This window comes from Hyalella azteca, unplaced genomic scaffold, assembly GCF_000764305.2.
Source record: "Hyalella azteca isolate HAZT.00-mixed unplaced genomic scaffold, Hazt_2.0.2 contig13638, whole genome shotgun sequence".
NCBI classification, from domain to species: domain Eukaryota; kingdom Metazoa; phylum Arthropoda; class Malacostraca; order Amphipoda; family Hyalellidae; genus Hyalella; species Hyalella azteca.
Genome location: NW_025943552.1, coordinates 105,536 through 133,511, shown reverse-complemented (window position 1 = coordinate 133,511; position 27,976 = coordinate 105,536). Strand labels below are relative to the sequence as shown.

General features: G+C 37.6%; 1 protein-coding gene across 2 annotated transcripts in view; it reads left to right on the top strand.

Moving 5' to 3' along the window:
• Nucleotides 1-27,976, top strand: part of LOC108665122 (exportin-7) — a 51,851-nt gene that overhangs the window by 10,138 nt on the left and 13,737 nt on the right. For both annotated transcript variants that reach the window (XM_018151848.2, XM_047883763.1), the window contains 13 exons: nucleotides 193-312; nucleotides 1,136-1,363; nucleotides 2,008-2,157; nucleotides 3,602-3,770; nucleotides 5,998-6,103; nucleotides 8,321-8,533; nucleotides 8,924-9,068; nucleotides 10,043-10,190; nucleotides 11,521-11,680; nucleotides 12,837-13,027; nucleotides 13,874-14,091; nucleotides 15,353-15,491; nucleotides 22,253-22,330. In XM_018151848.2, the coding sequence (XP_018007337.1) occupies nucleotides 193-312; nucleotides 1,136-1,363; nucleotides 2,008-2,157; nucleotides 3,602-3,770; nucleotides 5,998-6,103; nucleotides 8,321-8,533; nucleotides 8,924-9,068; nucleotides 10,043-10,190; nucleotides 11,521-11,680; nucleotides 12,837-13,027; nucleotides 13,874-14,091; nucleotides 15,353-15,491; nucleotides 22,253-22,330 (2,065 nt within the window). The remainder of the gene's footprint in view (nucleotides 1-192; nucleotides 313-1,135; nucleotides 1,364-2,007; nucleotides 2,158-3,601; nucleotides 3,771-5,997; nucleotides 6,104-8,320; nucleotides 8,534-8,923; nucleotides 9,069-10,042; nucleotides 10,191-11,520; nucleotides 11,681-12,836; nucleotides 13,028-13,873; nucleotides 14,092-15,352; nucleotides 15,492-22,252; nucleotides 22,331-27,976) is intronic.

Here is a 27,976-nt window from a genome sequence, read left to right as displayed (position 1 = left end):
CAATATTTGTTGCGAGTAGGTTAAGACAATCTCAATTACAATTTTGAAAATCAATATTGTCAAAAAACTTTAATCGCATTGTTGAGTTGAAACATAGCAAATAATTTTTCTAGGTACTTTTATGACAATTTGTTGACAAATTGTTCTAATTACTCTATTAGTTTATATGTTACGTTACCCCTTAATGTGCAGTGTATATCAGTGCTGGTTCAAATAGCTTCGTTGAGACGCACCTTCTTCAGTAATGACGAGAGGATCAAGTTCCTGAGCTGCCTTGTCGTGGGCGTCAAGAGCATCCTGCTCAACCCTCAGGTACGGCTGCTGCTTTCTTTACTCACTGTATTGTTAATACTGTTATACTGACTGTATTGTTAATACTGTTATACTGACTGTATTGTTAATACTGTTATACTGACTGTAGTATTGTTAATACTGTTATACTGATTGTATTGTTAATACTGTTATACTGACTGTAGTATTGTTAATACTGTTATACTGTAATAACGGCTGCTTTGTTTACTGACTGTATTTGTGTACACAAATAATTCTCGTATCAATTTGATTGTTATCTCTGAGATTCTTTGCAGCCTGTAATTTGTGTAAACGTAAATACTTTTATTATAAGATTGCAGAATTTTCTTGTTTATATGCTTACAATTGTTTGACTCCTTGAAAATTATAATGCATTTTCTGGTCATTAATTGTACGCATATAAATACTTTTATGTGTAAATACCTGCAACCAATTAAGAAATGCAAATAATTTGACAACTACCTGCAATTAAGTTTGCCGTCGTGGCATGTAAATCGATAGATTTTTAAGATAAATTTCATAGATATTCCTGTTTTTAACTGGTAAGAATTCATATTTACAATTCTTTCAGGTAACTAGCTATTTAATATATACCTACTTCATGTATATGGTCTCTTAGGTATTTTCATGTTGTTGATGTAAGCATTCATCTCCTATTTCCGCACTAAAAATTCATACATTTTCAATGTAAACACTGTCACTAGCATCAAAAACTTTTTTCGCACCCTAAATAATTTTTCTCAATGAAATTGAATAAAGTTGAATGTTCGACAGTGGCCGAAAAGTCCCGACTGAATTGTTTTAATTCTCATAAATTGCACAGAGTTTGAGCGACCCTACAAACTACCACGAGTTTTGCCGTCTGTTGTTGCGGCTGAAGAGCAATTATCAGCTGGGTGAGCTGGTGATGGTTGCTGAGTACGCTGCCACTGTTGAACTTATCGCCAAATTCACCGTGGACTCGCTGAGTACCTGGCAGTTCGCTCCCAACAGCGTGCACTATCTGCTGTCCTTGTGGCAGCGGATGGTCGGGTCTGTGCCATACATGAAAGTAAGTGCATGACGCTTCGCGGCTAACTTCTCCCTCTATGTCTTACTGTAGCTGGTGTTTAATAATCATGTACACTATCTGCTGTCCTTGTGGCAGCGGATGGTCGGGTCTGTGCCATACATGAAAGTAAGTGCATGACGCTTCTCGGCTACCATGGCCCATACTTTCAAAAAAAGTTAAGAGATCGTAAGTTCATCAGCCAATCATTGACGGCCTTTCAAGCCAAATCCACCAATCATAGACAAGAAAATAGAGCGTAAATACTTACGTTCACTTAGCGAGTTTTGAAAGTATGGCCCCATCTCTCTATGTCTTGCTTTAGTATATATTTAATAATCATCTTTAGGGCTGGTCACGAATTGGTAATGTTAGAGAGATAGTGTGACAGTTTTATACCAATCACCTTTCATTCTGATCGTGTAATGGTACTGCTAGATAGATAGATTAAGGCACCTTAATTATGATGTTAAACCTCAATAATGTTGATTGGAGGTGAGCGAGCTCTAACTGCTACCTAGCGCTCTAATTGCTACCTAGCGCTCTAACTGCTACCTAGCGCTCTAATTGCTCAATTATGTTAACTGGAGGTGAGCGAGCTCTAACTGCTACCTAGCGCTCTAATTGCTCAATTATGTTAACTGGAGGTGAGCGAGCCCCATCTGCTGGACCGCTACACGCCGGAGGTGTTCCGTGCCTACGTCGTGTCGCGTCTCGAGAGCGTCAGTGTGGTGCTACGGGATGGCTGTGATGACCCACTGGAGGACCTCACTGTGGTCAACCAGCAGCTCGATCAGGTGTGTAATGATGTGTGTTGTGCACTAGTTGAGGTCTGATGTAGCGAACTGACTTTTCTTTACACAAATCTTTCGAAATGTTGATTTTGTTTAACGATTTAATCACTAGTTAGACCGTGTATTGCATTAAATGAGGAAATGTAATCCATGAAATGCAAAATCTAATTACATTGAGATATTAGCCTAATATATGATAGGTATTTAACTAATATTATACCCGTATATCTTTGTATTATTCAGTATAGCTCTAGTCCCAAGCTCAGCGAAATCTAGCAGCTCTCCACAGCCGTGGTTGGAAGATATTTTTGCCCCACTAACATAAATCGCATTGCAGAATTTCCTTTAAATTTGATTAGACAGCGTTTATTTTAATAATAATTACTGTAGATTATTCTTGTATCTAACAATGCAATAATTTACGCATACAATTTATTGGCTTTAAACAAACACTCTCAACGACGGTATGAACATATGTGATTGTTCAACCTAAACTATGAATGTAGTATCTTTGTTTTAGAGTTTCTTGGAAGTGCAAACCTCTAAGATCTGTCCTTTACCTCTTGATCCTGTCCAGCTTAAGAGTGGCATTTTTTGCTGCCCATATTTGTGGGTTAGAGTGAACTCTGCACTATGTATCCGTTTAGCAAATATCATGCCTATTTTTGAACTCGTATTACGGGTGAACGCGTATCCACCTAGAGAATATGCTGCCCATATTTAAACTAGTAAGTATTATAGATGAACTCTTACGTGCGAACTCGTAACTGTTATGTGATGAACTGTTATTTTTGAACTCGTATGATTATTTGAACAATAAACCATGCACCTAATAACCATACACCTAATAACTATACACCTAATAACCATACACCTAATAACCACACACCTAATAACCACACACCTAATAACCACACACCTAATAACCACACACCTAATAACCACACACCTAATAACCACACACCTAATAACCATACATCTAATAATACCATCATGTGCAGCTGTCTACGATCGGTCGGTGCGAGTACGCGATTTAATCTTGTATAGTAATCAGTATTAATATAGTATTATATATGAACTTTGATGTTTGTACTCCTATATTTATTCTAGCAATGAATCATACTAACAACCACCCCATGATGTGCAGCTGTCAACGATCGGTCGGTGCGACTACGCGATTTAATCTTACATAGTATTCAGTATTAATATAGTATTATATAGGTATGAACTTTGATGTTTGAACTCCTATATTTATTCTAGCAATAAATCATACAAACAACCACACCATGATGTGCAGCTGTCAACGATCGGTCGGTGCGAGTACGCGATTTAATCTTATATAGTAATCAGTATTAATATAGTATTATATAGGTATGAACTTTGATGTTTGAACTCCTATATTTATTCTAGCAATAAATCATACAAATAACCACCCCATGTTGTGCAGCTGTCAACGATCGGTCGGTGCGAGTACGCGAAGACATGTGCGATGTTAGTGCAGCTGTTCGAGCAGACAGCGAGCCGCTACCAGGAGCTCATCAGCGTCAAGCACAACAACGGCGTCAACAACTCTCAGCCTCACTCACACGCTCTGCAGCAGATCACTGTCTTGGAGGGTTGGTTCATCATTTTTATGTTTATTGGCTACTTTCATTACTTTTTAGGTGAAGAAATGTTTTTGATTTACCCTGCAGCAGATCACTGTCTTGGAGGGTTGGTCCAGCGTATACATGTTTATTGGTTACTTACATTACTTTTTAGGTTAAGAAATGTTTTTGATTTACTGAGATTACGATGTGATCAGTCCATTTAAATTTTTTACACACACACGCTCTGCAGCAGATCACTGTCTTGGAGGGTTGGTCCATCATTTTTATGTTTATTGGCTACTTGCATTACTTTTTAGGCTAAGAAGTCCAGCGTATACATGTTTATTGGCTACTTTCATTACTTTTTAGGTGAAGAAGTCCAGCGTATACATGTTTATTGGCTACTTTCATTACTTTTTAGGTAAAGAAATGTTTTCGATTTACCCTGCAGCAGATCACTGTCTTGGAGGGTTGGTCCAGTGTATATATGTTTATTGGCTACTTTCATGACTTTTTAGGCTAAGAAATCCAGTGTATACATGTTTATTGGCTACTTTCATTGCTTTTTAGGCTAAGAAATCCAGTGTATACATGTTTATTGGCTACTTTCATTGCTTTTTAGGCTAAGGAATCCAGTGTATACATGTTTATTGGCTACTTTCATGACTTTTTAGGCTAAGGAATCCAGTGTATACATGTTTATTGGCTACTTTCATTACTTTTTAGGCGAAGAAATCCAGTGTTGTATACATGTTTATTGGCTACTTTCATTACTTTTTAGGCGAAGAAGTCCAGCGTATACATGTTAATTAGCTACTTTCATTACTTTTTAGGTGAAGAAATGTTTTGATTTACTGAGATCATGATGTGATCAGTCCATTTAAATTTTTTTACACACACACGCTCTGCAGCAGATCACTGTCTTGGAGGGTTGGTCCAGTGTATACATGTTTATTGGCTTACTTGCATTACTTTTTAGGCTAAGAAATGTTTTTGATTTACTGAGATCATGATGTGATTAATCCATTTTTTAAAGATTTCTTGAGACTATTAGCCGAGTCAAATAATTTTTAATTCTCATTTTCTATAGATGATTTTTCTTGGTGGCAACTCGGGTTTTCATTTCGACTTGGGTAGTTAGGAACTAACATTTCTTATTGATAGATAAATTTGAAAACGGATTCTTAAGTATGAGGTAAAATTTTCAAGCTAAGTAAAATTTATAATATATGGATGTGACAGACTATGGAGCAACATCCAAACTGAAAAGATGATATATTTTGTCCTTGCGGGGCTCAAGCCAATATTTTGGAAAAGTTGTCACGGGAATCATACTCAAGAATATTTGTTTGGCATCATGGATGGAATTGTTGGAGTTGATCCACTAAAATATCTGCCATTTACAGTACACTGGAAACATCATCCACACAAAGAAGGCATATGATTAAATAATTATTCTTTATTTTTTCATAAATCATCAATATTGTCCATAGCATCCTCTTGCTAGCATTTTAAGTTTGCAGACGGTAAAAAATATATTCCCCTTCTCAATCACTCTATAATAACTCTTTTAACTGTGTGTACATACATCCACCCAGCACCCCTGCCCCCGCACACAACAGCCCGTGTAGAAGCGAGATTGAAATATGATAATACAGCATTAATCGGATTAATCCAGGGCTAAATTGACACGAGAATTTTTTTGGTCATGTTGTAACCATGTGCAGAGGGGATAAATTTGAAGTGAGGAACACTAGATTGCTCTTGCTTTATTTTTTCACTCTCATCATGATTGTCTTTATTATCTAGCCTAGAATATGCTAAGGTTTCCTCATTAATAAATGTTTATCCCTTCTCATATGATAGATATTGTACTGGTGATCATGTCTGTAATTAAAAACCAATAGAAACGCGGTTTTCTTGATAAAAAACCACTTCATTAAAATTTTTTTGGCATAACTAGTCACTGCATGGTCTCGTTTTAGTTACTATTGAATGATTAGCATTTGCAGTGAGGGATAAATTCATAGTCCTGCACTGGCTATTTGGCTTTTTCTTATACCAGAATGACGCGATCGAAATTGGAAACCAATAGGTCTGCTATGCACTTATTGGCAAGGTAAGCGTTTAGAATTTAGATGGACCGAGTAAGCGTGTCAAATGAGCGCTTAATCCCTATTGACTCGTTGGCAAGGTTAGCTTTATAGTATCGAAGGACCGAATTAGTCAGCGCTCACTGTATTCCCATTGACAGGTCAGCTGACGTGGCTCGTGTACATGATCGGCTCGGTGTTGGGCGGGAGAATCTCCTTCAACACGAGCGAGGAGCACGATGCTATGGACGGAGAACTGGTTTGCAGGTAAATAAGCTCGTTTGTAGCGTAAACTTGGAGATTCCTGATTGCGTTTTGCATGTCATTATAAACTTGGAGATTCCTGATGGCGTTTTGCCAAGGAAAACATTTCAAGCATTACTACTAAACGCTTCCAGGGACTGGAAAATGCCGAATAAGATGTCCATTAAGTTCATATTCGTGATTTATTGACGGTTGATTGGAATATAGTTTTTACCTATCCGTAGGATTCCGAGAAACTGATTGTCTGATGATACTACTGGAAGTAAAACAATTGTATTTCTTGGATTTGGCTTCAAGTAAGGTAGACTGCAAACGTTTTATTCTGTTACTGCTGTACATAGGTATTATTATCCACGAACAAAGCTGTAATGATATGACACAATATTTTGTTCATTTTATTTATTTTTAATTAATTAACCAAGTAACTAAGTTCGCCGGCAGGATCAACGATCAGTCCGACATGGGATGTACTTCATTAGATTTTTTTCATTAAAGTTAACTCTTGATCAAACGAAAATACCTCGTGTCTCGTCTAAAATACTGTCGCAGCAGCACAGTATTTGCGACAGGTTTGAAATGTTGGTTCTGTTTCGGCGTGGTTTGATTCAACACTCCAATTGTGTCTGGTATAGTCGGTGTTTCTTGAAGCATATAAGTGATATGCTGTAGAATAATGATTACGTCACATGGAGGGGCTATAAGCCAAGTCAAATACTTTGCGATTGCTATTATTGAACAAAAAGATACTGAAAAAGAACAAGGGCTTAAATGAGGGTTTTGCAATACGTTGAACGGGACCTATGAATAGAGTTGGCGCTTTAAATATTCCTGGATAAACATATTCTTAACGGGACAAAACATGACGTCCCAGTGAATCCTTGCGGTTAAACTATGTAAGTAAAATGATAATTTTCCTTGTATTTTTTTAAAAAAGTTTCCTCGGTTTTCTCAATTTTATATTTCACACTAAGTAGAAGGATATTGTTAATGCCCATCTATTAGAAGACAGCAGCAAATTTGGTTAAACTGAGATTGCCCGTCCACATTCTTAACCCTCTACCGCCTGACATGAGTAACCGGAGCAATATTGTCGCGCGCCTACTTCCCAAAAAGAATACGTTCTAGTGAGCGCAAAATGACTTGCACAGATGGTTGCCGCCACGTACGACAACTTTAAAATGTTCTCTGTTGCGTACAAACGTCTTCTGGTTGCTACACTCAATAGTTTACGTATAATTTAAGTTGAAAGTTTTGTTCCCGGAGAGTGACATACGGCGGTAGAGGGTTAAGTGGCTGACCCAAGCACTGCGTCACAGACCCGTGCAGATGTCATAACATTATTAACGCTTATTGAGCGCTTACGGTGCGTGTTAGGCGCGATTATTTGAAGAAATATGATCTTGATGTGTTTTAGAAGAAGGTTTATCAGCGTCAATGGTTTACTGGTTAATTCTGCCATATTGTATCGGCAGCCAAATGATGCCAAATCTGATAAATTGAACGTTAATAATTATCAAACGTGCAAATTGTTTGTCTTTCATTTGCCCGTACGAAATAGGTCGTCTTGTCTGGATTCAGTATGGCAGGTCTCGTGTTATATTTGTTTGTAGTATTTCATCTTTTTCGGGACACAATATTCAAATTCCAAGAAGGAATCGTTCTGATTGATCACTTTATTCCGAGGCGATTTCTTCCCGTGGTTCGGTATTATTCCGTGACATTTGACATTTCTTGTGTTAGGTAGATCTTGTTTCCCGCTCATTTTGAGTAAACAATTCCATCACTCATTTGGCTGAAAAATTGTAAGGCACATTTCTGAGCCCCATCGGTGGTGCTCCGGCAGCCTCCTTGCATCCTACTCCTGTCGTTCACGGTCGAACGTTACGCATGGGCGCCTTATGACCAGATAGTGGAGACACGCTGCCGGTCCTTCTTCACGGCCCTCGATGCCTCCAAGCATATGCCGACGAGAAGTCCGCTACAATGAATAATATTACTTTCTGTAGTCTTGAATTTTACAAAAAAAAAAACAATTATTTCCAAGAGCAAAAAATGGGGAAAAGTGAGAGATCCTAATTGGATATGATCTTAGCATCAAGCCGGCAGTCTACAATCAGTAATACCTTATGGCTTATAACAAGGTAAAGCCGAAAATGCAAATTTTTTCTTGTTTAACTAGTATCATGAAATAATGTTTTACTAAGTAATGCTTGTTTGCAGGGTTCTACAGCTGATGAACTTGACAGACTCCTGCCTGATGCAAGGGGATGGCTGCGAGCGGCTCGAAATAGCAACAATATCTTTCTTCGATCAGTTCCGCAAGATCTATGTTGGTGATCAGGTGCACAAGTTCTCAAAGTTCTACAGGAGACTCAGCGAGATCCTGGGTCTCAATGATGAGACCATGGTTCTTGCTGTATTTGTAAGAAAAATGTGAGTAGCTTAAAAACTGGTTTAGATAATTTATTCGTTCAAGACTCGTATATACTGTGTAGAAATATGTAAGTTAAGAATTAAGAGAAGACACAGCGAGATCTTGGGTCCCAATGATGTGAGCATGGTTCTTGTTGTATTCCTAAGAATAATGGGACTAGCTTGCAAACTGGTGCAGTTAATTGATAGATTTAGGACACGTATTTAATATGCAGAAATCTGTAAGTTAATAGTTACGTACTTGTGCATAATGCAAGCCTGTTCACTGATAGAATATGGCTGTTCTCTCACTGATGTGATCATGTGCATCACAGAGTCCAACTACTGCACCCTAGTATCCAGCAAATATTACCTCAAATTACTATGACTGATTAATCGATTAATTTTCAGAATAATCAACTTAAAGTATTGGGGGCACTCAGAGCTTCTCCTCAACCGCACCCTGACTCTGTTGTCTGAGCTCTCAATTGGCTACAACAGCGTCCGAAAACTTGTTAAACTCGAGGAAATGCAGTTCATGCTCAACAACCACACTGTGAGTTGATTCTTATCATTTCTGTTGTGTTAACACATCAAGTACGGCTATGTTGTATTCAGGGCGTATTTCATACCGGCAACTCCCTGAGTTCCGGTAATACCGGGATTTTATACCGGTAATACGGTATTTCATACCGTATTTCGCACTTACGGTGTTGAACTCGAGGAAATGCAGTTCATGCTCAACAATCATAGTGAATTTATACTCATCATTTCTGTTGTGTTAAACTCGAGGAAATGCAGTTTATCAGCATCATTGTCACAGTTTACTCACCGGATAAATACATGAATCGTCCGACAAACCAGATCAAATATTCCTGCCGGTTTTCTGGTTGATGACGCTAATTTAATTGCTAAACTACGAGTAGACAATTGAAAACGGATTTTGAGCCACCATTTTTTATTTACTCATTTTCTCAGAGCCTCGAAGACTTTATGCCCCAAGCAACTACAACATTCCAGAATTGGTATAATCAAAAAAATTATTGATTTAGTGACCCATGCCAAGAAACGAGCAACTTATATGAATGAAAACATCAACGAGAACCAATGATAGGTAACCCCCTGAATTAAGCTCGCACTGAACAATGTATGATAGATTAAATTCTCGTATCCGCTGTCCATTGCTGTGTTATGCTGTTCTATCTCAAGCACATGTTGAACATAATCATATAGTTGAGCAACATAATAAGGGCATCATTTAATGGAGAAGTTTTCACATTTTTCAAATTTACTTAGTCAACGGGCGTTTTGCTATACATTAATATTGCTTTTATAAATATGACTTCAAACCCTCTATTTATGACAAGAATACGTTTCAAATATGTAGAAGAATTTAACTTCTGTGCTTCTTCTTACGGTAACCGCTATATCCATTGCGAAAACTTCTATTATTTTTCTTTCGATATGCTCTGCAAATGTTCTCTCTTCCTTGAGTTAGAAACTAGTTCTAATTTGCTGTTTATTGATCAGAGTGAGCACTTCTCATTCCTGGGGAAGAGCGTGAGCGTGAAGGAGATGAGGAGCCGTACGCTCTTCTACTCGTCCATGGGCCGCCTGCTCATGCTCGAGCTCGGCGAAGATGAGGACAAATTCATTCAGTTCATGGCGCCACTCACGTGTTAGTGTTGATCTATCGAAAAACTTATATATTCCTGTAATTGAGAGTAATTCTATTCCAATTGTCGTGAGGCCTCTCACGTGTGAGTGTAGCTACATTGAAATAACCTAGATATTCTTATTATTCAGCGTAAAACTATCCCATTTTGAAAGATAGTTCGTTGGGCCTCTCACGTGTGAGTGTTGATCTATCGAAAATTTTATATATTCTTATAATTCAGAGTAAATCTATCTCATTTGGCAAGATAGTTCATTTGGCCTCTCAAAGGTTAGTGTAGCTACATCCAAATAACCTAAATATTCATGTAATTTAGAGTAATTCTATCTCATTTGGCAAGATAGTTCATTGGGCCTCTCACAGGTTAGTGTAGCTACATCGAAATAACCAAAATTTTCATATAATTGAGAGTTATTCTATCCCATTTGTCAAGGTAGTTCATTTGGGCCATTCACGAAATAACGTATGTATTCTTATAATTGAGAGTAATTCTATTCCAATTGTCATGGGACCTCTCACGTGTGAGCAGCTCTATAGAAATATCTAAATAATTTATGTCTCCTTATCATTGAGAGTACCTAATTCTTTTCAAATCGACATGATAGTTCATGAGACTTCACACTCACAAGTTTGGTGTTGCTGCTTTGTAACGGTTCTTTTTAGCGCATTTTCTCATTTATGGAAAAAAGGCACTATTTAGCTCATGTCCGTCCGTCCGTCTGTCTGTACGTCCGTCCGTCCGTGACCACGTTTTCGTCGACGAGAAAATGCGCTTTCTGTCACTCATTGCAGTGAGTACTGAGTTATATTTTTTTCCTCACAATTAAATGCCTTCGTGCCGCCGTGAGTCAAACAGTTCATGACAACTTCATGTGGCCTCTCAAGTATGAGTCATACCGCTTCGAAATAACTGCGTTGTTCTCCTATTTGAACGTCCTTTTTTCCTAGTTGCAAATATTTCGCAAGTTCCCTCACGTATCAGTTCTATTTCTTTTTCAAAAGCTGTCTTTTCTGCTCCAATGAGTCGAGAGGACACAAAAAATATATTGTTTTTTAATGTAAAAATAACTTTATAAACTTTTCATGCATTTCTGAGTTGTAAGGGAACAAAATGGCTTATATTGAAGCATTGCCAACAGCATCACTAGCTGCGGTCAGGCCGAATTTTGATTGTGTGCTTCACAAAGTCTGTTTCTCTTATCATAAACACCCACCATTCATCAGTGGAAATAACGTTTTGCTGGCCATAAAACAATCAATAGATCCGAAAATTTGTACAGAAAGAAATGATAATTCAATGATATATATGATTAACGAGTTATTTACCTCGCAGCATCCTTCGACCACTTGGGAGGGCTGCTAACCCAGGCAGAATCTCCAATGTTTCAAGCAGAAGACGCCAAGAAATGCCTCATAGGCCTGGCCAGGGACATACGAGGGCTTGCCAACGCCTTCACAACCAAGACGTCCTACATGCTGCTATTCGACTGGATGTATCCTTTGCATGCTTCCATCAATTGATAGTTTCCGTTAATGCTAATTATATATCTCGCCCTTCATTTAAAATACGTGTTATGTCATCACAGAAATAAATTAGTTTAACGATCTAAGTTATACGCAGTTGAAGGGTTATTCTCTCAGAAATTTAGAAACATTTTTAAATCGAATGTGAAAGTCCAACATCAGCGGTAATTATTCGTCCTTCCTTGATTTTCTATCACTAGATCGTTTGCTTATGATTTAATACATTTTTATGAATTGCAAAAATTTGAAACTAATGACAATATATTTGAGGCGATTGGAAGATTAAAGTCTAAAATCTATCACTCTGATACAGGTTATCCTATTTAGTTATGTTAGAAGTGACAGGTTCCCTCGCCCTTGCTCGGGCGTGAGAGGGCTGCAGGAAGAAAGAATGTGAGACAGCTAGCCACAAGCAAGTAGTTTGGTGTCGTCTGTGAGGGAGCATAAATTTAGTCTAGCACCAGCGTTGCCTAGGACTATAACGTCCAGAAGACCCGTACTTGGGGCTGATAAAAGTAATGCTGATTATAAATATTATTCATTGAATGCAAACCAGATCTGCAGAAAATAGGCAAATGCTTACAGGAAAAGTATTAACTGATATTCAGGACCGCTTAACGTTGGTACGCAAATCTTTGGGCTATATATCAAAAATCGTTACGAATTTTTAACTCCGTCACTGACAGCTTTTCGAGCTAAATTACTGACGAGAAACTGGCCGCTACGCGTATCTGAACGAGGTTTGATAGTAGGGCCCCAGACCTTCAACTAAGAAAAGAAGAGGTCGCTCCAGAACTCAGACCGCAGTGCATAGAGTAGACCTAGATTGATGAGGAGGACCTTTGCCAATGCATGTACTGTTTTTCATGAAGGGAATCATGGGTAAGCTTTACAGATAATCAGGTATTATATGCTGCAGGATTGTTGACAAGGTATAAATTTGTTGACTGAAACTGAATCTGAAGTTATCGAGGAATCATGTGTTTCAGGTGTTAGATTGTAAGTTCAAGTCGTAGCGGCGTGGTGGTATTGACAGCCCTTTCATATCTAATTACTTCGTTCATAAATTTACTTGTGGCTGTATTCTGGTACATTTCCCGCCTAAGTTCCTTGACTGTACTCCAGTTACCCCACATACTCGGGTATTTTCATCCGCGGTCTGGAGATATGGAGCCACGACCCTGAAGTCACAACACCAGTCTTGAAACTGTTTGCTGAGCTCGTACAAAACAAGAGCCAGAGACTTGTTTTTGACGTGGCTTCCCCTAACGGCATCTTGCTCTTCAGAGAAGCTAGCAAAGTCATAGTGACTTACGGTGAGATAACTGTTGATCAGTTCCATATTTTCGTCAAGTATTCACTGGTGATGTAACTCGCGCTTTATAATACTTGAATGCAACATTCAATCTTTGAATACCAATTCTCTACAACTTGCGATAGCACTGTCAACCGGTAAACTTCCAGCGTTGTTATCAATGCACTTGCTCTTGAACTGATAGCGTTCGCGTTTAGTCTTTGTGTTTGTATTGAGCATTCCGGCAGACACACATTTGGTTTAACAGGCTTACGGTATCGTAAATATTCCATTATTTAATTGCGTTAATTCGCTCAGACGAATTTATTTTTAGCGTTTTTCATAATAACGCACTAGCTACGAAATCTGCTGTCGTGTTTAAAAAAATTAATCTTCTAATGAGAGTTCTTGATCCTGTTAAATAACACTAAAACACACGTTTCAAATAATATTTCAAGTTCAATGTAACGCATGTTTCAAGTTAAAGTAGAACCTTAGTTGCGATTGACTAAGTGACGAAAACAATGCAAAGACTCCAACGCCCTGGCCTCATTTATATTATATTTCTAGGGTTACACGCTTAACTCAGAACCCTCTGTATAATTTTAATATATTTTCTTTGGATGCATTTACTAAGTGACGAAAACGATGCGAATGGTCCAAACCCTTATCCTCATTTATATTATATTTCTAGGGTTACACACTTGACTCAGAATCCTCTGTATAATTGTATTATATTTTGTTTGAATACTGTATTAATCTGGAGCTATATTAATGTATTTTTTTGTTGTATTAATCTAGAGCTATATTAATGTATTTTTTTGTTGTATTAATCTGGAGTTATATTAATGTATATTTGGTTGTGCAGGGAGCAGGATCCTGACTCGCACCAACTCCATCCCCAAGGAGCAGGTGTACGCGTTGCGGCTGAAGGGCATCAGCGTGTGCTTCTCAATGCTCAAGTCTGCCTTGTGTGGCAACTACGTCAACTTTGGAGTCTTTAGGCTCTATGGCGACGAGGCTCTCGACTCTGCCTTACATACCTTCATTAAACTGCTGCTCTCCATACCTCAGGAAGACCTCATGGTTTGGTCCCTGCCATAAATCACTGTTGAAAGTCAGCTTCAAGTTCTTATTTTAACGAAAGACATCGTTAATATTTATTTATAGCTTCATTAAACTGCTGCTCTCCATACGTCAGGAAGACCTCATGGTTTGGTCCCTGCCTTAAATCACTGTTGAAAGTCTGCTTAAAGTCCTTATTTTAACGAAAGACATCGTTAACATTTATTCTTAGCTTCATAAAACTGCTGCTCTCTATGTCAAAGAAAACACCTTATCGTTGATTTCTGCTCAGAGTAACTTGATTTAAGTCATTTTTTAGATTTGAGTCATTTTTTGGACTTAATTAATCGTTCAGGTTTAAGTTTTAGTTTTCAATTTCTTAACAAATCTTAGCTGATGATATTTTACTTATCGAGCTGCTGCACTTCAATGTCCAAGTGGGACCTCATGATTCGATCTTTTCTCAAGCTGTAGTGTGGACATGTGTTTAAATGCTAGCTTCCGCTTCGCTCAAATTCGACTTGCATAACTCCCTTAAGCATTGTTGTCAATACTTTTATTGAACTTTATTTATTGACACCTAGAATTCATTAATTGATTTATATCATCAATCTGCTTAAATCGATATTTAACCAAGAGCAAGTAAAGAAAACGTCTATCGAATCTTATCGTCATTGAAAACATTTCAGACACCAGCTCCATCATCACTTCAAATTAATTTATTAAATTTTCTTTTAAATTTTGAAAGGCTTGACAATTCCAGGTAATGTCGCCACTTTTTTCATTATTGAAGCGATTAAATTCTTCATTTTTGCTTTTCCATGCTTCCAAAGCCATATCTTATCTTACACTTTGCCATTCTCTTTTAATTCGAAGTACAATTTTTTCATGTAATAATATCATCTATCACTAAGCCACTCGAGCAAAAATCTTCGCAAGTTTTCAAATTTATTTTTCTACCGACATAGTTTAAAAATGTGCGTGTCCCTTGCATTAACCGATATATTTACACAAGTATAATAATCGACCACATCATATCACATTGCATGAAACCTTCCCTTGAGGTCATTATTTGAGAATCACTGCTATGCTACGCAAATTATGTATGTTCTATATATCATGTAGTTCCATGTATCATTCTAAACGAGCCATATGAAAGTTAACACACATGAATTATTGCCTCTATGGTGTAGGAATTACACTACCTTGACAGTGTTATGCATAAGTGTTAAGCTATGGTGGTTATGTCGACATCGCAACTGACTACATGACGTATGTGCAGGTTTACCCTAAGCTGTCGCAGACATACTACGTTCTCCTGGAATGTCTTGCTCAAGATCACATGAACTTCCTCGCTACCCTCGAGCCCAACGTATTCCTGTACATCCTCTCATCCATATCTGAGGGACTCACTGCCATCGGTGAGTGATTCTCTGTTTCTTCAGCACTTCGCATGAACCTTTATTATTAGAAACACTTATCTAAAGCGAGTGTGCGCACTGGCGCTCGAATTGCTCTAAATGAAACGTTTGATAATAATTTGTCTTTATGCTATGTTGGGTCGTTTGACATTTTCATGTGGCTTTCAATTAATAATGAATTTTTTCCGATATTGTAAGAGTAGAAAGAGTTGATCGAGGTTGAGTGAAAGGTTTCATAATTACACGTTCAGACATCAGCATATGGAAGGCGGGATATATAAGTACTTATCAATTATAGATGGCATAACTCGTATACTGTTCAGTGTGTGCTGTGTGATCTCCTCTCGAATAAACTAGAGTTCCTCTACTGTTACGAATTTCCTGCCATGCTATGGAATCTTTTTTTTAGCTCGTTTTCCACGTGAAAAATTTTTGAGATGTTCCAGTTGAGTTGCTGTGCTTTCCTCTCCCCGTGTCGTGGAGATTACCGAATCCTAGACTTTGTTGGTTGATAGAGTTTATGGACATTCGTCAAATATTATGATCCCTCTAACATTTACGTTGAATTGGACAATTTTTTTGTTAACGTCCGATTTTCTGTCAGTCAATTAAAGTTGCATGCATTCCAATGGGTTTAGAAACTTGTCAGTGGTGTAGCTAGTTCGTGCATGATGCTTGAACTAAAAAATTTTGCACTTTTCCATAAAAATTGCGTTATCAGTAAGGGCGAAATTGACGCGAATTATTTCATTGCAGCATGTATCGACATGATCACTGCACGCATTATCTTAACCATCCTAAATATAAACAGGTTTTCATTTGTTAATCTTTCCTTTCCGTTCATGTCTACTTCAATGTCATTTTAACTTGCAGCTTGTATTATTCTTTTGCATCTTACCTTTATGTATATTTTTTTGTGTGGACATTTACTGTTATTTGTTCCTGACTAATTTCTTGGACAATTTTCTTTAATTGGCCGCAGTAAGACTCACGATATGGAAGGCTCCGATGATACAATACCGTAACCCTGTGGAGGAACGTAAGTTACTCTCTAACTTCTACCTTCGTAAAACCTATGTCCTGATAATCTGGACTTTTACCTTGCTCATTTGTGCACTGGATTCCAATTATCGCGTACCTATTATACCCATTTACAATTTTCTATTTGTAAATTTGAGAAAAATAGATAAAATCGCATATCTATGTAAGTGAGACTACTCCGCTAATAAATTTTCAGTCAGTTGAAAAAAAGATTTTAGCACTGGTTGTCGACCGATGCTTTATTAAATTGATGGGGATTCTTCAATATTTCAAGTATTCTTGATCCGTGACATTTTTTACGTGTCCATATCGTCTTCTATATGGTTCAATGCTAAATAACAATTTACGCTTGGCTGTTGGAAGAATAATAACTAACAATTTACGCTTGGCTGTTGGAAAGATAAAACTTCGAGCATCTTACTGCTTCAAAGAAATACTGGTCGAGTCTTTCTCTAGTTTAAAGAAGAGCATCGTGGCTGCATTTAGTTCTATCCTAATGGCTTTTTGCTTAGTATATAGCATTATATAGCTTTATATAAGCATTATATAGCTTTATATAATGCTTTTGATTGATGCTTCCAGCCAAGCTCTTTTGTGTGATGCATTTGACCCAACTTTTTTTGTGTGATTCATTTGACCAAGCCCATTAGTGGGATGCATTCGACCCAACTTTTTTGTGTGATTCATTTGACCAAGCCCATTAGTGGGATGCATTCGGCTAAGCTATTTTGTGTGATGTTTCGGTCCAAGCCTTTTTGGGCTATATTTTCGCCCAAGCCCCGTTTTGTGATGTTTTTTTTCAATCTTTTCTGTGTGATGTTTTCCTACAAGTCCTTTCATGTGATGCTTTTGTCCAAGCCCTTCTGTGTTTTGTTTTCGTTCAAGCCCTTTTGTGTGATATCCAAGCTTTTAGTGTGATGCTCCCAGTCATGTATCATGGTTGTTGGTATTTTAAAATTAATTTAGGCAGCGCTATTTATAGTGTGGTTCATTTTTTTTACCTGTAGTATAGTACGCATGTATTACCTATATTGGCAATGCAAATCTTATTTTAAGACCAGATTAGAAGAGTTACAACAAAAGGTTACGGAAAGTTGAAAACAAAAAGGAGAGAGCTTGCAAAAGGTCAAACATAATTTCAAGTTTATTCAATGCTCATTTTTTTATCGCGTTTTTTTTCGAAAGAGAACACGTTTATTAAATATAAACAAACGATAACGTGGGCGTTACAAATAGCAGTAGAAACGTACAATTGTTTATAATTCATCTGGAAGCTGGTCGAAGAACCTCATGAGTCATGTTCATGGTTCCCATATCCGTTTCATTAGCCTGACTATGGAACTTATTATTTACATGGAACTTATTAATATTATTGAAGTATGTGCCTATGCTTGCAGATCGAGTGTACGGTAAGCCGGTCCTGCTCGGGCTCCATCACTCAGATAGGTTATCTGCTTTTATTTTATTTGCATAGCAAATAACATATGTTATCTGCTTGCCTCTCCCATGAACATTTTATACCCTCCGAGTGTCTCGTATTAACGCTGCACGTGCTTCCTTGTAAGCGTAATTCAGAGACCATTATTCCATATTCATTATACACAAATATATATCTTATTCATTCAGTATTCAATAAGATATTTTCGGCTTTTGATCGGGTTTAATTGGCTCGTGACAAACATGGTGTGTTGTGTGTGGTCAGAGGTCAGGGTTGGAAATTGTTTATAAAAAATTGCTGCCATTGTTCAAGATGAGAATTTTTTTTCTTGAAAATTCCGCCGTGGTTTATGCTGGAATATTGTTAAGAAATGCTGCCATTGTTCACGGTTGGAAATTTGGAAATGCCGATACACATTTTTTTGTAGTGTTTTAGATTTTTTTCTGTCTTTGTGTAATGTCGAACGTTAAGTAAGGTTTAGTTTTCATGTTGAAAGATGCCTTTCATGAGTCATGACTGTCCGCTCGTCTCTTTCTGAAGTACGTTAGCAGTTTTTTTTTTTGGGTATGTTGAACTTCGCAATACCATTCTTCACTCCTAATCCTTTTACAGACTACTGTTTTTTTTTTATCGGTATAAGTTTTCTCTTTCGGTCATGTTCTTGTTGTTGACCATTTCTTGTGAATGCATGTTACGGAGCTCGGCGAGTTTGAAATGCATGCTTCAATAGTCCTTCGCTAGTTGCTTGATTTTTTATTCGTCGTTGGTGCTGATTATTTTCTATTTGAAATAAATTCACAACAATTTATAAATACTCTCATTTAGTACGGATTCAATGTTACTCTTTCTCATCGATATAAACGAATTAATTATGATTTTTGTAATTTTGTTCCACATTATCGGAGTTATTCCTGAAGTAATAACTCAATACTTAAGTTAAATCTATTAGAATTGCTGTAGCTTGTCTTGAATCTTTTGTTAACATTATTTTTTAAATCCTGTTTACTCTTAGCTTTTTTTCCTATCCTAGAGTGCAACGCCCTAAACATCTATCACATTTTTACCGCTAATTAGTTACGATGAAATTAGTTAATTTTATTAATTAATTATGATTTAATTTACATCCTTTTTGTTTTCGTTTCATCGTTTCGCTTTGTATGCAAATTATATATGATATAGTTCAATTACAACTATAGACTTACTAGGTAATTGTTACTGTGATTGTGTTCGATATTGATTGGTTTCAACTTTAATTTTGTATCACGATGTTATTTCTATTGCTTTGTTTTGAAATTTGAATGTTGTGTTAGTGTTGGATTGTGTTTCTGTTGTTGGTTGAGCGCTGGACTATGCCGAGTCTTTGAACGCCAGATCCTCGATCCGAGAAAGTCTCAGGAGACTTGCCAGGCAGTCTCACATCCAGTACATGGACGGTTCGTTTGTACGCTCCAAAGGTGAGACTGAGACTTGCTTGAGACTTGCCAGGCAGTCTCACATCCAGTACATGGACGGTTCGTTTGTACGCTCCAAAGGTGAGACTGAGACTTGCTAGGCAGTCTCACATCCAAATGTGCTAGGAGAGCATTAGCTCATCGTAAGAATTAGTGCTCTCCGAAAGTCATAATTGTCCTGTTGGTTATCAAATTTTGCCTAAGTTGTATCTTTATTAAATTAGGACATGACATTAGTGGACATTTTTTGGAGCGTTTGTTAATTTCCATCGCTTTTCACGGTGATAGTTATTATGGCTGCAATTGAATAGAAGCTCCAGTCCTCTGCTTTAGTACTTCGGTTATTACATTGTCATCAGTTAGACTAGGTGGGTCAAAACTGAGGTTCACTGAGTTTGTACTGAGCAGTACAAATACCATTGTATATTCCGTGTCTAATTACCATTTATAGTTTTAAACAATGACCTCCGTCTTCACTGTGCATGAGACCTACTTCCGCACAAATAACACGCGACTTCACTGAAGTTGGTACATCATGAATGTTTTTTGTTGCAACCATTCGAGTTGTTCCGGTTAGCAACAAGTTCCACTCTTGACGCTTCGTCGCAGTCACTAACTACACTAAAAATTACGCTTTTTAACTACGCTAAAAGTTCGTTACGTTATTTCTGTTCTGTTTACTTCCTAATGCTCTTGAGTGGAGAATTTTTCTCCGCATATTTATTTATGAGTTTGACAGAGTTTCACTCTCCGTTGGTGGCGAACTCTATGATTTACGTTTGCTTCCAATAGCATAATAAAATCATTGTGATAATTTTCAACGCTGATAAACAACTTTCTTTTTTGTTTCCATGGCTTTCTTTCTGTTTCGGTGGCTTCACAATTAGTTTCCCTCACTCGTTATATGATCTGGAAAGATGATGAATTGGTGTCGTCTATTTCACCTCACATGCTATTAATTAGTCGATTAGATCAAGTTACTACGACTAGCTAGTAATGATTGAGATGGGCAGTTATTTGACATCGTGTTTCTCATACTTATTGGTTTCTTAAAACTTATCATTAACGCTTAGGAGCAGCGTCTTATGAAGCGGAGCTTGGGTGCTATCTCTTCCTTAACATTCCTTGGGTCTAAAGGTTTTCATTTGGTTTTCCCGCCTTATTAAATATTCCATGTTTTTCTTGTTAGGCGAACGTTGCTTGTAATATCGTTAAAACGATGTTCTGTAGCGATCAATAAACCGATGTTATGTCGGGATTGTTAAACCAGCGTTCTGGACTAATTGTTCATCCGGCGTTACGTTAAGATCGTTAAACTGACCTTTATCTCAATTCCATGAAATTTTGTCTTTTTCTCTTCTGGTATTCATTATGATACTTAAATTTTCTGAAATATTTTCTGGTTTGCTTCTTGGCTTGAATGGACGTTGGTTGCTTTTAGAGATTCTGAATATTAAATAGCTGTTAGATAATCTATTCCATTATCCAGCCTTAATAGCTTTTTGATTATCCATTTAATTATCCAGCCTTAATAGCTGTTTGATTATTCATTTAATTGTCCAGCCTTAATAGATTTTTGAATTATCTATTTCATTATCCTGCCATCACACCCGTCATGCCTGGCTGTGAGGTCCAAGGATTACCTTCATTTCATTTCATTATCAGTTAGATCTTCAGCTCACATTCTTGGGACGTTGGGAAATGGCCCAAATGTCACGTGGTCTCCTTTGTTGTCTAATGGCGTGGCAGGGCTCTTGTTTCTCATCAGTGATAACTTGATGGTATTAGCTCACCATGAAATCTTGTAATCTTTGTCAGAATATTTATGATCTTCGGTGAAAGAACCACAAGGGACGTTATCGTATAACGTCATGCTTCTTTTTATGAGTTTGTTTGCTCTAATGTTTCTCTAAATGATAGCTTTTGATCTTTGCCGATTTGTTTAGTCGTTTACCTGAACCTCGCATTGTTCTGAAATTTTCTTGTATAAGCCGAACTGAAACAGGCTTTCTGCTGTCAAATTGGTTCCTAGTGTTTTCTCTTGCTTGACAGGAATTTCCTAATGTGGCAAGTATTAGTATTATTAAAAACTATTCATGATTGAATGTTCTTAAGGTTCCATCTGTTCGTTTATTCGTTCAAGTGAAGAAAGCGTCGGCTCTTTGGGTATTGAAGTTTAAAATAAACACCAGAAGTAAGCATCAATTAATACAAAAGCCACACTTTAAAAGTAGGAAATGTGACTCAGAATCCGAACTCAACTGAACCCTTATCGAATAATAATCTTAATATAAAATTCTTTCGACAATTTCTATCTTGCTCAAAGAGACGGAATGTTCAGGCCATCTTACAATAATGCAACAAAAATTCCTGATGAATGTTGGATGGTTCTCAATATTGCTGTCTCGATTGTCTCAATGGCGTGTAGGTATCATATGGATGTGTGAAAAATATATGTATTATATGGCTGTTAATATAAATATATCATTGTTTCTGTAAGTGTGATGTGTTTGATCATGTTTGGCCGGAGAGTAGAAACTATTCCATGCATTTAGTCATCATTAGAATTCCGGCGTCGCAGCTGTTTTGTATTCTATGATGACTTGGCTGGGGGAAATGCTACTGAGTAATCTAGATCAGTATCGCTCGGTAATTGTTTTACTAGGTAGCATTACTTTATTTGGGTAACAATGAGTTTATTACCGTAAGGTGCATATTTGTTTATTGGCGTCCGTGCAGTTTGAGTATTGCTTGATAATTATCATCATTATTGTAGATGTTTATTTTATTTAAGAAATAATTAGTTTATTAACGTGAGTTACGTTTTTCAGACACCTCGGTGTGCAGTGGCTGCTGCGCCACGCTCGACTACCTCGTCACTCACCTCTTCAAACAGCTCAACAATAAAGGTTAGGCCCTTTATTTATCTGTATTAAATTACATTTCCTTGCAGGAATGGAGCAGCATTTTCTATTTCTATTTACTGCGTGTTGCGAGGTTCTTGCCTTCGGCGTCAGCCTCTGCGCTTGCCTTTCGTCACCGCTTTTTACTATCGCTGATCTCTGTTTTCATACATTGAACAACTTTGCCCGTATGTATTCCATTTGTCACAGAAGAAGAATATTTCTTTTATTTCGGATAAATTGTAATTATAGTTCGTCGCCAGTGCGAGCAGACTGAGGAATATACGATTGTTATGCGAATTACTCGCGCATTCTGTTTGTTGGCTCAAGATGCCCATGGTCAGAACAATACACCTGATGCTATTCAGTACGAAATAACCTGAGGTGGAGCGGTTCTCGTAGGTCTGGGAATTGGATGAGCTCCACTGCAGGTGCGACAGCGCAATTCTTCCTGCTTAACAACTCACTTAATCCGAGTACTAATTTTCTAAACACCGTTGAAAGTCATAATGTAACTCATTTGTGACCTTTTTAATTCGTTAAACGTTTGTGACTTTTGTGACCGTTTATGAATTCATTCAGCGAACGTACGAATTAGAACACCCAAGGCAGAGTTTGAGTAACATAATTTTGTAGATTAATAATAAACAAATTCTTCGCCTATAAATGGCTAATTAATTTTATAAAGTCAGAAAAAGTAGGCATGAAGCGATGATAGTAAGGCATGGAAATAAATTATCTGATAACCGGGCTGCGCGTCGGTAAATGACGAAACAAGATTGGATTCTATTAGGATAGCTTTGTGGTTCTGTCAAAGTTGTTCATTTCTCATATCAAATTTTCGCTTTTTTTATGGTTCCAAGTCGTGATATTGACAGCTGAGGCCTTTAAACGAAGCCTGGAAAACTCATTACAAGCTTCCTTTCACGTCGCAATAAAACTTGGTAAGAAGGTCCTGACCGTGGGACCGGTCTTCCAGGTATGGGCTCTCGATAATAGTTTTTTTATCAACTGAACTTCTAACAATAGAATTGGTAAAGAACGTACGTTCCAGACTTTTTTAACAAATTGCTTTGAAGTTATCAATCCCTGCTCCTTATTTTCGTTCTTTCGATGTCACTCGTCGTCTATCAATTATTCGCTGCTTCATATGTTCGGTTTCATGATTTTTTTATGAAGCGATTCAAATAAGCAAATCATTTTTATCGCCCCTCTTACTCCAGTCGCTATCTGTTCCTGCACCAATACTAATTTCTTATCATTGTAAGTCTCTATATTGATCATCTGGTTGACGTCTACGCGAACGAAACGATCGCTCAACTATGTTCCTTGCGGCCTTGCGGAAATATTTCCGTCTTAGTTATCCGGTGATAATTTCATTTATTTAAAGGAACGTCTGTTATTGCACATCTACATAACAGACTGTTCATAAAAAAATTGTCTCGTTGGTTTGACTGAAGACGCGTGTGTTATGTTAATTAGCAAAACTGACCATTCGTACCGTACAGATTTCTTTGTTGTCGCGTCAAAAATAGCCGAGTTAACCGCCGGTCGCCTCCAGCCTTGTAACAAAAAACAGATATCGAAGCTGATGATTTGGGTGGTCTTTACGGCGATCTTTTCCCTCCTGCCGATGGGATCGGGACTCTAATGGAATGCTTTTCTCTTTGTGTAATGATGAACGATAAAACATGCTTGGTTAAATTCTAGAATCATTCAATATTCGCAAATTAATTGATATTGACCGTAAGAATAGCACTTCCAAGAATGGGCTCCTATTATTATTTTTTCGATCAATACTTTAATTTGAATTTGCAATTTGTGATGTACAAGTCAAATTCGAAATATGCATCATTGTTGCTACCAAGTTTTTGAAACGAGAGTAAAATGGGGCTCCTCTATTTTCTTTGTAAAATGAAGGTCTGCAGGGGTCTATTTCATTAGAATACATAGCCTGCATTGATATTAACGGGATTACTTGAGTGACGAGAGTTGGCTTAAAAGGATTCTTAAATTGTAGGATTGATCAAGCCCGTACACCACCTGGCTAACCTGCTAGTAGGTTATAAAAGATGCGTTTTCTTGTATGCATCACCCATTCAGAGCCTGCTTCTTATTACCTCAACTGAGGTGATTGTTTTGTATGTGCAAGCTGATTCTGATTACCCTTGCACTAGCCGTTCATGTCATTACAGCGGCGTTTGCTGTTTTATTTGAGCCTCCACCAAAGTTTAGATTTTAAGAATCATGCCTGATTAACTATTAACTTGGTCATTAACTATTAACTTGGTCATTAACTATTAACTCTGTCTCTTATACACATCTAGATGTGTATAAGAGACAGTCCTTGAACGACCACCACGTGCATTGACGAAGCGTACATTGACGAATGTCAGAGCTAATGATGACCCAGACGTATTATTGATGTGTACTGTCATGACGTCATATAAAGGTTCAGACAGGGTCATTGTCAATGATGGATTATATGAATCCGTATTACNCCCCACTTTTCGTCCGTCGCTTTCCCCACTTTTCGTCCGTCGTTTTTCCCCACTTTTCGTCCGTCGTTTTTCCCTACTTTCAGTCCGTCGCTTTCCCCACTTTTCGTCCGTCGCTTTTCCCCACTTTTCGTCCGTCGCTTTCCCCATTTTTCGTCCGTCACTTTTCCCACTTTTCGTCCGTCGTTTTTCCCCACTTTTCGTCCGTCGTTTTTCCCCACTTTCAGTCCGTCGCTTTCCCCACTTTTCGTCTGTCGCTTTCCCCACTTTTCGTCCGTCGCTTTTCCCACTTTTTGTCCGTCGCTTTTCCCACTTTCCGTCCGTCGTTTTTCCCGCTTTTCGTCCGTCGCCTATCCCACCTTTCGTCCGTCGCCTATCCCACCTTTCGTCCATCGCTTTTCCCACCTTTCGTCCATCGCTTTTCCCATTTTTCGTCCGTCCTTATCCTCTACTTGATTTTTTTCCGACATGTTATAGTTTATCGCCTCACTCACTCCAGTCGTTGCCGGTCCACGATCTATTGTAAACCAACGTCTTACAATGACGCGCAAAAATATTGAATACATTAGTTTTCTTCATATCTCAAGTTATAGTGCAAGATTTTACCTAATATTCGGTCAGTATATTGCTAATGGTACTAGAAACATTATATTGAAAGGATACTGAAAATTAAGCATTGTTGAGATTTCATCCGTTAAAACAAAAAATAAACCCACGCAAAAGTATTGGATAGAACAATTTAATATTTGGTTGCGTATACTTTATTTTGTTATACAGCATGCAGTCGCTTCCTGTAATTGCAGACGTATTTCTTGCATACATTTGCAGATATTTTGTGCCATCCTTCTGTACAGAAATCATTCAGTTGCTAGATACTACTTGGTTTCCTTTTGTGGACATTGATCTTCAGCAATTTCCACAAGTTCTCAATGGGGTTGAGGTCTGGAGATTGGCTAGGCCAAGGAAGAACAACAATTTCTCTTTTTTGAAGCTATTTTTTCGTGAGCTTGGCTGTATGTTTGGGATCAATATCATCTTGAAACACAAAATCGCGTCCCAAGTCCCAATGAACCAGCAGATTTGAAGAGTTTTTTTCAAGAATCTCCCTGTACATCCACCCATTTGTCCTGCCATCGATATTTTTCAATTCTCTAGGACCTTTTAATAGAAACATCCCTATAGATCATAATTGAACCGCCACAAAACTTCACTCTAGGAATGGTATTCTTATTATTGAACGCTGTGCCGTTTTTCCCCTCACCCGGATAGCAGAACTCCGTCCGAAAAGTTTGATTTTCTTTCGTATGATCAGATTACCTTATCTCAAAATTGTTGTAGTTTCTCCCCGTATGTTTTAACATGATTCAGACAGGCTTTCACCTGCCGGTACTTCAGCAAAGGAACCTTTCGTGGGGATCTTGACATAATACCAGTTCGATTTAGAGCTCTGCTGACTGTGTTCTTTTCTACAGCAATCCCAGCTTCTTTCAGGTCGCCTTTAATTTCGCCACGAGTAACAAACTGGTTCTTCTGTACCTTACTGCTAATCCACCTTGCATTACCGTCCGTTAGTTTTTTTTTCGACCAGGCCTTTGTAGGTTTGCAACAGCATGCTTGGATGATATCATCAGGATGATTGCTTCCTGATATTTCCAACTTTACGTTATGATAGATCAAGTTCATTGGATATTATTCCATACCCCTTACATTTCTTGTGACAATCAATGACCTTTTGATACAATTATGTCGCTATCACTCGAGTTTTCGCCATTTAAATTAAATATTAAAGATGAAGCTGAATAATTCTTTACCGGAACACAAAATCTTATAAACAAAAGCAAACTGCTCTGATTGGCCAATTAGATAACGGTATGAGATAAGTGGAACGTCTAAAGTGAAAGCCAATTTTGAGTACTTTTAAAAAAGTGAATATTGTTCATTTTTGAACATATACCTAATACTTTTGCGTGGGTTAACTTTTCTATTTTGTTGAATAAAATCTAAACAATATTAACCGTTCAATATCTTTTCTATATAATGTTTCAAGTACCATTAGCAATATACTGACCAAATGTTAGGTAAAATATTGCACTTTAACTTGAGATATGAAGAAAACTGTAATGTAGCCAATACTTTTGCGTGTCACTGTATCTCTCGAAGCCTCATTATAAATTATGCCATCGACGTCTACGCAGATAGTGCGATCGCTCAACAATTTTCTTTCTGGAACTTTGGTCTCTGAACCTCCTCAGGGGGGACTTCTGACGCGTGTCTGTGCTCGTCGCAAGTCCTGTGGGATTTCATGCAGTTGTGGGGTTAAGCTTTTATGTAGGTAGGATTTCTTACATTAAGTTATTATGTAGGTAGGATTCCTTAAATTAAGTTATTATATAGGTAGGATTCCTTACATTAAGTTATTATGTAGGGAGGATTCCTTACATTGGCTTTTATGTTGGAAGGATTCGTTACATTTTCGTTTTGTGTCTCTCTCATGCGGGCGGCCGACGTCCCGCGTAAGCGACCTCTTGTTCGTTAAAATGTCTTAGCTTCTGTTGCTTCTCACCTGTCCCTCCTTGTTACCTGTCCCTCCTTGTCACCTAATATTTATAAAATATTAGGTGACAACCTAATATTTATAAATATTTATTCGTAAAATATCCAGTGATGTTATAATTTATTTCAGAGAGCATCTTTTGATGCCCATTTACATGACCCACGTTCTATGAAAATGATGTTTGATTGAAGACGCGTGTTTATTGATTGTCGTAAAGTTTGATTTTCTATGAATGGTCGTCCTTTTAAACTAAATTTGTTCTCACGCCCTGTTAACTAGATATTTTTGCTATCCATGCAACGACTCTGAATTTTAAGTTTCTTGAAGTGGAAACTTGCCGGAGGACTACTCAAATAATACGAAATTCACCGCTTGCTTTTGTTCTACGTTCTTGGTCTTCACACGCGAAGAACTGCGTAATTATATTAGTTAAGACTTTGATTTATTGAATGTACGAATATATCCACCAAGATGCCACACATCGTAAAAATTGACTGGTCGGAAGATGTTTATTTAAAAAATTTCATTCAATACAATAATGGACAACAGCGTTGCAAACCCTCAAGCAAACATTTAAATGTATGATAAGTATCTGGACTT